Source organism: Myotis brandtii, unplaced genomic scaffold, assembly GCF_000412655.1.
Source record: "Myotis brandtii unplaced genomic scaffold, ASM41265v1 scaffold274, whole genome shotgun sequence".
NCBI classification, from domain to species: Eukaryota; Metazoa; Chordata; class Mammalia; order Chiroptera; family Vespertilionidae; genus Myotis; species Myotis brandtii.
The window spans coordinates 5,305,618-5,317,259 of NW_005360425.1; the positions used below are offsets into that span (position 1 = coordinate 5,305,618).

Here is an 11,642-nt window from a genome sequence, read left to right on the forward strand (position 1 = left end):
GGGGGGGCGGGGGAGGCCTCGGGAGTGGTGGTGGCGTCTCTGCCAGGAGGAAGGCCCAGGTGAGGGCAGGATTGGTGGCTCCAAGTCCTGGGATGGGGCTCTGGGTTCTACCATGAGGAGGATGTGGAGAAAAGGCCCAGGAGTATGGGTTTTGGGGGGTGGGGCCCCTGGGAATAAGCCCCAAGGCTGTGGAGATGGTCAGGGAGGCCCAGGATGCGGGCAGGCCTTGGTGGGGGGGCTGATCCTGAAGAGGCCGGTGTCTTTATGTCAGCCAGAAGCTAAGAGAAGGGCCAGGCTGACCACAGGGACAGGAGGAAAGCCTCCCTGCGGCCGGGCCTGGGGCGCAGAGAAGCCCTGGGGCAGGTGGAAGAAGGCCGGGGTCTGGCTGCTCAGCCTGGAGCTTCTAGGGCAGGAAAGGCCAAGAGGAAAAAGGACTCGGTGTGGGGGCCCCGCGTGGAGAAGAGGAAGCATTCAAGGTGTGGGCTGGAGAGAAGCAGGGAAGAGCCCGGCTCAAGAATGGAGAAGGGGAGAGGAGCGTGTGGATCATCTACAGGAGAGTGGGTGGCTAACCCGGGGGTAGATTGGAGGGAGAGGAGGAACAGCTCCATGGCCGGCTCCAGGGAAAGTCGCAGGAAAAGCTGGATGTTAGGCCCCTTGGAGGAGCCGAGGAAGAGGCCTGCGGAGCAGTGCTGTTGGGGAGGGAGGTCTCAGTGCGGCCTGACAACCAGGAAAGGCTTCCTGGAGGAGGTGGACTGATTTTACTTTGTGGAGAAAGTGAGTCGAGGTAGCAGGAAAGGATACAATGAGGAAACATAAGTAAAACAGGCATGTTATACCTTGAATGCCAATGTATGGGTTGACTTTATCTGAAATGCAGTAGAGAGCCTCCATTAGTGTAATAGCATAGGGAATTCGTGCTTTTATTCAGCAAGTACTTTGAGTACCTACTATATACAAAGAATTGTACTAGATTCTTGAATAGCAAGATTCAGTTATTCTACAAATAAATATAAAAAGAGATACTAGAATGGAAGTTTTTAAAGATTTTCACTAATTATGGTATACTCCAAGTTCTTAAACTTATTCTTGGCTGGACAGAGATGCTATTGACAGAGTAAGAATAGTAATCACCAACATTTAGTGAGCTTATCATGGCCAGCATGGCCTTAAAAAGATTACAAGCATGATCTCTTAATTTTCACAACAATGTTATGAGGTAGTTATTATCTCTTTTAAAATTGAGGAAATTTAGGTTTAAAGACATTAATTTGCCCATGGATTCATAATTAAGTGGTACAATCAGGATTTTATCCAGTTTTGTGCAACTCTAGAGACCAAACCATTTAGCCATAATACTGTAATGCCTCTCAGACCTAGGGAAGTCAGCAAGCAAGTTTTGATTTTAAGATATACTGAATTTTGCCCTGACCAGTTTGGCTCAGTGGATAGAGCATCGGCCTGCGGACTCAAAGGTCCCAGGTTCGAATCCAGTCAAGGGCATGTACTTTGGTTGCAGGCACATCCCCAGTAGGGGGTGTGCAGGAGGCAGCTGATCGATGTTTCTAACTCTCTATCCCTCTCCCTCTCTGTAAAAAAATCAATAAAATATATTAAAAATAAATAAAAAGATATAGTGAATTTTGAGTATAGAGCCTAACTATTTCTGTTCTTCTTAGGAAAGTACTAGTTTTGGACATAGGGGGTGCCCAAAGAATGGAAGTAGCCAACCTGGAAGAATGGGAAGGGAATTCAGTAAAGGCTTAATAAAGTGCATGTGATACTTAAAAGATGAGTAGTTGTTATTCAGAAAGTGACAAGGATATTCCTAATGGGGAGAACAGCTTAAGAAAGTGAATCTCATGTACAGAGGCAGAAAGCAGGGTAACACCTTATATAAATGAAAAAAGTAGTTTAGTGTGGCTGAAGTGTAGGAGACAAAGGAGGGAGCTGGAGAAGTTTGTAGGACCCAGATTATGAAGGACTTATTTAATCACACATATTCAACAGGACTTTTTAAATGTAGGATCATTCATTATGCTTGGACAGAAGCAAACTGACCAGCTCCTAAATGAGCATATTAGCTTGCTTTGTGGGATTGTCTCACCCTTGTAAATGTGTAGGGCCATGGAATTCTAGCTGCCAACTAAGTGGCTAAAGATAAGTGGACCAGAGTTTGAATTATCTTTAGGTTCATGTCTACAGGTTCCATTTGTCAAAAGAGAAATTTGCTCTTCTTCTTTTTCTTCTTTTTTTCCCCCCAAGAGGATAAATAATGCTTAGAACCTTGGCAGAAAAAAGTAAATTTTGTGTTTTGGTTTTTGTAGCCCTCCCAGGCCCAATACTTCAAAGCATCTTACCTCTGCTCAATATATATTACTTGGAGAGGATTGAGGAAACTGCCCTCAAGAAAGGTGAGTGTCTTTCTCTCTCTTTCTCAGTGAATGATTGTAAGCAAGACACCATAATGTTCTTCAGGTAAATATTACACCTGATACCTGTGTAAAACTTCAGGATTTTCAAAAAGTACCCTCACACCTACTTTCTTATCTGATTCCTCAGTGCCCTATAAAACAAAACAAGTGTGTGATTCCTGGTATACTAATAAAAGTGAGACCACAGTCAAACCACAATTAACCCTTTGCGGTCGTATTAAATTTGGACATGGGTGTCGTACTGGTCGGAATTAATTTCCATTGAAAGAGCAGTGATACATAACATGCAAGATTATGAAGGATAAACAAGATTTATTCATTCTTTTTTGGAACTACGTCACTACTACTAGAATCACTACAAACGTTATCACTTTCTACGTCAGAGTCAGTATTCAAGGTGCCAAAATAAAACTCTTCATCGTTACTTTCAGATTCGCAGTACACTTCTTTCGGTAACTTTCTTTTTGACATTTTGGAGTATTATTTTGAAATATCTTAACAAGCGAGAATGCCTAATTACAGTTAAACGTAATTTGTAAAGCTTTATTTGAAATTCTGCGAAGTATCTCCGAAGCTTGTCGATTTCTTCACTCTCAAAAGGCGACTGACTCGCCACGGTGTTTTGCATGGTGAGTGTGGAACGACCGCGTTTGTTTATATTGAGTTTCGATATCTCCGATTTGTCGGGGCAATGTTTTGGTTCGTGACAAGGTCGCTTAGACACTTAAGAGCTTTCAGAGAAATTATGAACTGATACATGAATGAATAGAGTTAAGATTCGTAGAGTTCCTTTCTGTGGTGGCTGAGAGCGGACATACGACCGGAACGGTAAAAAAGCTTTGGTGGCTGAGAGTAGACAAACGACCGCAAAGGGTTAATAGCAAAGCCAGACTAGAACCCAAATCTTCTGAATCTTTGTTTTTCTGTTTTACCAAGTTGCCTCCCAAGCCCCGCATTGGACACATCTGTTAAGAACTAACATTTATCTAATTAACCCTGATGTGCCAAGCACTGTACTAGGCACTCTACCTGAAGAAACTTATTAAAACTTTTCAACAGTTCTGTGAAATAGTTATTATTAACTACATTTTACAGATAAGGAAACTAAGGAACAGAAAAATTAAGTAACTTGCCCAAGGTCACACAGCTAGAGTGTGGTTTGCTGATATTTAAACCAAGGCAGTTTGTCTTTAGAGCCAGTTGCTCTTGTGAATCCAGAGAAGGACATTAAAAGGCTGATATACTTCACTCATGGTGGCCAAGGAGCAGCCAAGTAAATGTGATGTTTCTCCCTACAGGCCTCTCTACTCAGGCCATCTGGCGCCGACTATGGGATGAACTGATGAAGACAAGGCCTTCTGGTCTGGAAGTAAGTTAAGACATCAGGTAGAACTCTGGCCTGGCTTTGCACAGTGAAAGCAGGAGCAGTACACAAACATAAGTTGTGTATGGGTAAAGTGCAGGGAGGAATGGATTGAATGTGGGAGGAGAGCTCTGATGGCTTATCATAACATCCCTCACCATTTGGCCTTTGTCACTGACTTGCTTGCTCACCGTGTTTACAGGTGACACAAAACAGAGAAAGATAGTGATCACAATGATGGCAGAACCCCGATTCACAGAGGTCTTAATAGGCCTGGAGCAATGGTCAAACTTAACAAGATAAAATTTAACATGATAAGCCAACTCTTTTTATTTTATTTTATTTTATTTTATTTTATTTTATTTTATTTTATTTTATTTTATTTTATTTTATTTTATTTTATTTTATTTTATTTCCCCTACTGGGGATCAAGCCACAACCCTGGGCATGTACCCTTGACCAGAATCGAACCTGGGACCCTTCAGTCTGCACACCGATGCTCTATCCACTGAACCAAACCAGCTAGGGCCAACTCTTTGAGTCTAAAAAAATTCCAATTGGGTGATCTCAGGGTAGGGGATGGAGGGGTCTGGCTTGTATAAAAAAATTAAGGGGTTTTAGTCAACAGTGTGCTAAAGCCACTCATATAGAGACTGTACCCTGAGCTACGTGAACTAATGTAACTAGAATATAGGCCGAAGGACAAGGGGGATAGTAGACCTGCCTGGCTCTGCAGTAGTCAGGCTACTCCTGGAGTATGGAGAAAGAAGTCAAAGCCACATCATGTGAGTCACATATGGAAGACTGGAGATGTTTTTCCTGAAAAAAGAGAAGACTTGGGGAACATGAACTCTTTTGAAATATTTGAATGGTTGTCTCATGAAAGAGGGATTAATTTACTTGTTCTGTGTGGAAGCTAAAGGAGGATAAATGTTTGCTAAACTGAGTGTAGAAGTTTTAAACTCTGAGCTTATCGGTGATGAAATATGCGAATTCCAGTGGTAAGAAGCTTTCCATCTCTAAGTGTTCAAATAGATCCTAGATAACTACTTGACACAAGGATATTGTAGAGGAAATTCAACATGGTAAAAGTTTGAACAAGATGAGTTTAAGGGCTCCTTTTAACCCTGAGATTCTGTTATTCATTGGTTCAGCTATAACTCATTAGAGATCTCATTTAAGCAGAACTTTATTTTTTACTCTATAATTAGGTGACAGGACAGATTGAGTTCAATAAACATTTACTAAAACTTACCACATACCAGATCATAGGCTAGATATTGGAAATACATACACAATTCCTAATATTGAGGAATTATCAGTTTAGTGGGGAAATACATCATGTGTGGTAGGGTAAGTGGTGTGGTAGTAGCAAGGAGGCTGAGGGGAAAGAGAACAAAAAAATCTTTTCTAGGAAAGAGTGTTTGAACTGGGATTTATATGGTGAATGAGGCCAAATGACAAGGAAACAAGCTCTTATCCGGAACTGGAGATTGCATTTCTGGGATGCACTAGGTTCAGTAATATTCAGCTCCATATCCTTCAGCTTTTTCACTTTCAGATTTGGACACAACCCCTGGAGTTCAGTGTGATGACACTAAGGCCTAACAAAATCCTCAGGCACTATGTACAGGAATTAGCCCTTATTAGGAAGAGAGTTGTATGCAAAAATATTAGAAAACAGTAACGGCTTCATGCAACCTTTCAAGAAACATGAGATTCACTTTGTTCCATGTTTCCCAAGCAGTGTGGTTGACTAGCCAGTGATGGAGATTGTGATATCTTTCTCTTGGGGAAAGCTTTTTTCCCCAACATTAGCTTGAGCTTCCTGAAAAAGAATGTCTATTTGTTAAATTGTGGGGTTTTTTTAGTCTCAAAGCATTTCAGAAATTAAGGAAATTCCAGGCTTGGTGATCTAACAATCACCTAGACAGGGGTCCTGACTTGGAGCATATTCATTTATTCCAGAGGGTGTCTTCTTCTGCTTCCCACTTTTGCATGACAGTAACTGTCACTTCATTCATGATTTGAAAACACTTATTGAATGCCTGCTCAGTTCCAGGCACTGTACTAGGTTCTAGCAATACAGTGGTGAGCAAATTAGACATAGCCCCTGACAGCTTATAAAGCAATAGTATTTCTAACTGTAATACTAGTGTGTGTGTGTGTTAAGAGATCTGTAGAGTACTATAGATATTCTGGAGACAAAGCAGTATGGAAATGAAGGATTATTCAATAAATGATTCTCTAGTAATTGATTAACCATTTGGAAAAAGTAGAGTCTCAATTTATAATACACTAAAATAATTTCTATATGGATTAAAGATTAAATTGTAAACAATAAAAACACAAAACAACTAAAAAATAATAAAGGTTAATGGTGCTACAGAGTGCTAATTATTAAGTGGACAGGATCAAATAAGAAAATATGGACATATTTGACCATATAAAATGCCAAAACTATGAATACAATTTAAAAGATACCTAAACTGGGAAAGAATGGTTGCAACAACATTTTCAAATCAAAGGGATACAGAGAATAAGACAAAAGCCCCAGTGGAATAAAATGAGTAAAGATTTGGATAAGTCACAAAATATATAAAAATCTCCAATAAAGTGAAAAATGTTCAATCTCAATAATAAAAAATGAGAAAGTAAAATTGTACTTCTTATATTGTAAAATCTTGTTTTGATTTGGTTTTGTTTTAAAAGGTAATTCTAAGGATGGGTAAACTTGCATTTTAATATGCTATTGGTGGGAGCAGAAATGTTACAACTTTCTTGGTGGGCAATCTGGTGATAATTGTCAAGAGTCTTTAAAATATTCCAATTCTTTGGAAATTCTGCTTAGAATTTATAGTATATAAAAATTGAGATACTCATGAAAATTTATTTCCAGATGTTCATTACAGCAAAGTTTAATATAAAAAAGCTAGAAACAATTTAAATACTCAATAATACAAGAATTATTAAATACTAGAGGTCCGGTGCATGGCATTTGTGCACTGGGGAGGAGGGAGGGATGTCCCTCAGCCTGGGAGCGGGCCTAAGCCGACAGTAGGACATCCCCCAAGGGGTCCTTAGTGCTGCTGCGGAGGCGGGAGAGGCTCCTGCCACTGCCACTGCACTCACCAACCGTGAGCCCAGATCTGGCTGAGTGGCACTCCCCCTGGAGTGCACTGACCACCAGGGGTTAGCTCCTGCATTGAGTGTCTGCCCCCTGGTAGTCAGTGTGTGTCATAGCAACCGGTCGTTCTGCCGTTTGGCTGATTTGCATATTAGGGTTTTAGTATATAGGATATTTTTACAAATTTGGCCGATTTAGAATCATTACCAATGTTTGTTTTTCTTAAACTGATGATCTGGATTGAATTTTATTCTCTAATCACTAGCCATCATCCAGGTTAGTATAATGAATGAAAAAGCACAAACTTTGGTGGAGCCAAACATGTGACTTTTTTTGTGTGTTTTTTTAAATATGTTTTTATTGATTTCTGAGAGATGAAGGGAGTGGGAGAGACAGATAGAAATATTACCGATGAGAATCATCAATTGGCTGTATTCTGCATGCCCCGTACTGGAGATCAAGCCCATAACCCAGCCATTTGCCCTGACAGGAATCGAACCATGACCTCCTGGTTCATGGGTTGACTCAAATCGCTGAGCCACACTGGCAGGGCCAGATCTGATCTTAAAATGCCATTCACAACAGATGGTAAATATTAAAATTATTGAAGGACTTGTAAGATCTATAATTTTCTAACAAAGTAATTTATATATTTAAAATAAAAAATTTCAAAAAAGATTTACCTTGTCCTTGAAGATGAGATATATCCAGACCCTCTTTTAGGCGAATAACCACTACTCCATATTGTATATCAAAGGCGTCACTATAATAGGAAAAATATGAAAAAAAAATTTGTCCCTCCTCTATAAAATGAAGGCAATAATTGAAGATCTTTAAAATTACTTTCAGCTTTAACATTTGATTCTTTAATATGCTTAAAATATTATGGTGAGAGCTAAGATAGTTTCAAATACTATACCATTCCTTTTCCCTTTTTCTGTAATGCCTCTAAAACTATTTACATGAAGATCTTTATAATACTGATAATCTATTTAAAGCAGCTATTTAAAGCAGTAACTATTTTTATCCTATTAGAAACAAGCTAAAATTATGGAGTCAAACCATTACTTAATTTAAACTTAAACCCCTAAAGTCAAGAGAAATATATGAAGACAAAGATGGATTTTATTACTGAGAATGAGATCATATTGTAGAGGATGAAGGGATCATTTCTCAAAGGAGAAAGAATATTTTTAAGTAATTTACAATTTTTTACAAAACTAGTTTCAAAAAGTACTAAGATTTTATATGCATTTGCAGACATGTATTCAAAAGTCGTTTTGATTTTTTTTAAACACAAATGGGAGCATCCCATACGTACATAGTATACATTAAACCTTTGTACACAACTCTAAAACCAGACTTAAATTCTATAAACTTCGTTAACACCATAAATCACATAAACCCAAGTTCTCCTCAGATCTACTAAAAAAGTTCCAAATTGCAAAACTTCAGGTTGTTCCACTGAGGTGCAATCGACTTACAGTAGGAGAATCCTGGGTTACAATAAAGTGTAAACCCAAAGCCAAAGGGCAGTTACACATGTGTGACAAACCAGCAAAGCTTTCATTTTACGAAAAGCATTTAACAATTACTTGGTAAATCTTATTCATCGTATACTTTATTATTATTTTTTTTATCGTCTACTTTACATAATCAATAGAAAGAGATTTTAAAAGTAAAGTATGAGATCTGCCTACTTCCTCAAATTGTTTTAAGGCATCTGTGAAGACAAAACTATCCTATGTGATACAGGCAAATAATTATGTGCTTTTATCTATAGATACAAGAGGCGTTCCAGTAAGGGAAATAAATAATAACATGAACAGAGTAAAATCAGAAAGACAAAGTAACAAAACAAACACTAGAAAACCCCTAACAGTGAAGTTAAAATGATGTAAATAAAAACTTAGCCACCTGGTAAAGATCATTGGAAATAGCACTAACCGTGAATAGTGAACTCTGAACTTATACTTTAAGGGGTGGAAAAGCAAAACATATTAGTACATTTTAAAAAAGAACTCATGGACAACAATGTGGTGATTGCTTGGAAGAAGGGGATGAAAGAAGTGGATGAGGGCATGGGGGGATAAATGGTGATGGAGACTTGACTTGGGGTGATGAACACAATACAGTGTGCAGATGATGTGTTAGAGAATTATGCACCTGAAACCTGTATAATTATGTTAACCAGTGTCACCCCAATAAGTTAAAAAAAGATAACAACAAAGAAGAAAAGTAAATAACCTAATAGATGAACCAAATAATTAACTGCAAAATTAGTTTGAGTGGGAAACAAATCTAACCTCTGAGGTTGATATCAGTGATGAAATGCCTTCCTCAGCATCAGATATTATAATGACACTAGAGGCCCAGTGCACAAAATTCATGCTCTGGTGGGGGGTGTCCCTCAGCCCAGCCTGCACCCTTTCCAATCTGGGACCCCTCAGGGGATGTCTGACTCCTGGTCAGACATCCCTCTTACAATCCGGGACTGCTGGCTCCCAACCGCTTCTGCCTGCCAGCCTGATCACCCCCTAACCACTCCTCTGCCAGCCTGATCGACGCCTAACTGTTCCCCTGCCAGCCCGATCGCCCCCAACTGCCCTTCCCTGCCGGCCATCTTGTGGCCACATGGGAGCAGCCATCTTGTGTGTTTGAGTGATGGTCAATTTGCATACTGGTCATGACTAATCAGCATACCAGGGCTAATTAGCATACCCCTCTCTTATTATATAGGATAACTTAAAAGGGGATGGGTCTGACAACATTCAGGAACTCTGCTCGACAATAGCTGTAGGGATGTGAAAAAGCCAACTAACTTAAATGGGAAGCCAAATTATATGCGCGCGCGTGTGTGTATGTATATATATATATATATATATGTATATATATGTGTGTACACACACACACACACACACACACACAAGATTTCCCCAAAAAAATGTATACACACCTTAGCTGATAACAAGTGGGGAGTGGGGAGGTTGGGGGTTAATGGGGGGATGAGGACACATTTGTAATACCTTAACCAATAAAGAAATTTAAAAAAATAAAAAATAAACACTGCCTTTATAATTATTCAAATTGTGTGTGTACGTTTTTTTGGGACACCCTGTATGTGTATGAATGTTCATGTCTATAAAAAGACAAAGAAAAGATCAGTCAAAATGTTTCATTAATAGATCAATTCAAAACCCAGATAAGTGTGTGATTCTTTTCATTCTTATGCTTCTACTAGAGACTATTATGAAAAACAGGCTTCAAAAATCAGTGCAAGCTTTCAAAATTAACATTTTCTGAACCAAGTTATTGAATTAAAAGGATACTTACTGGAATACATTTATATACATATCCACTTCCCTCATATCTGCTTGCAACCAATCTTTCTTAAATCCAAGGACAAGTGTGTTTGGTTTCATACGCCCAAGACCAGCAGCCTAAAATAAACGAAAAATACAACTTTAAAGTTATACTTAGTCTTTTATAAAAATCATAGTAACAGTTTTCTCAGTTATATATTTTGAAAACTAAAACCTATAAGCAAAAGACTAAATGCATTGTTGGTTACAGTTCTGAATCACGTCAACACTAAATGCCCCAAAAGCCAATGAAGCACTCCTTTTGTAAAATTTTAAAATTTGATTCCCAGGGTGTGTGTGTGTGTTATTGTAAAAAATTAAAACATTTTGCCATTTTAACCATTTTGGCCTGCGTCCTCTCTCAGTCCAGGACCCCTTGGGGGATGTCCAACTGCCGGCGGGGAGTTGGCCTAAGCCAGCAATCAGACATCCCCTGAGGGGTCCTTAGCACTGCCGTGAAGGTGGCAGAGGCTCCCACCACCGCTGCTGTGCTCGCCAGCCAGGCTCCCTTGTGGGAGCACACTGACCACCAGGGGGCAGCTCCTGCGTTGAGCGTCTGCCCCCTGGTGGTCAGTGCACATCATAGTGACCAGTTGTTCCTCCATTCAGTTGATTTGCATATTAGGGTTTTATTATATAGGATAGTACATCCATATTTTCAAAATATTAATAAAGTCATATTCTAAAAATATTTAAATACATGGTGGTAAAAATGTTTAATGAAATGGTGCTATAATGTTTAAAAAAGCCTTTGAAACTTCTGAATTGTCTCAATGTTATAAAAACAGGTATCTAAAGTTATTCACATACATATATGTACACTCCATAGAGTTGGTTTACACATGACTTTTTATTTTTATTGAATACAGAGAGGAAGGGAGAGGGAGAGACACATCAATGATGAGAAAAAAATCATGATTGGCTGTACACTGCATGTCCCCTACTGAGCCCGCAACCTGGGCATGTGCCCCTATGGGAAATCAAACCTCAACTTCCTGGTTCATAGGTCTATCCTCAACCACTGAGATACCCCAGCCAGGCTGCACATGATTTTTTGCTTTATAATTCCACAAAAAAATATTTCTATTATCAGAAAGGCAACAGTGGACAATAGTTTAGTACAAGAAAACATTTTGCCCTTCCTAGCTTGTACACACACTTCTTCTTCCCTCCCCCTTCTCTTCTCCCCCTCCCCCCAATGTCTGAGCTGCCAGCCCATTGTGCATAGGCCAAGGATTATGTTGGGGGCAAATATCATTTCACCTCTTTGGTGATGCCTTATTTCCCCTGCTGTCACTAAAATGAAAATATATATGTGTGTGTGTGTGTGTGTGTGTGTGTATATATATATATATATA

The 11,642-nt window shown here is 39.2% G+C and overlaps 1 protein-coding gene across 1 annotated transcript in view; it reads left to right on the forward strand.

Annotated features, from left to right (window-relative positions):
- LRRC41 (leucine rich repeat containing 41) overlaps nt 1-11,642 on the forward strand; it is a 24,573-nt gene that overhangs the window by 1,823 nt on the left and 11,108 nt on the right. The window contains exons 2-4 of the mRNA XM_014541500.1: nt 272-476; nt 2,325-2,411; nt 3,731-3,801. Of these exons, the coding sequence (XP_014396986.1) occupies nt 272-476; nt 2,325-2,411; nt 3,731-3,801 (363 nt within the window). The remainder of the gene's footprint in view (nt 1-271; nt 477-2,324; nt 2,412-3,730; nt 3,802-11,642) is intronic.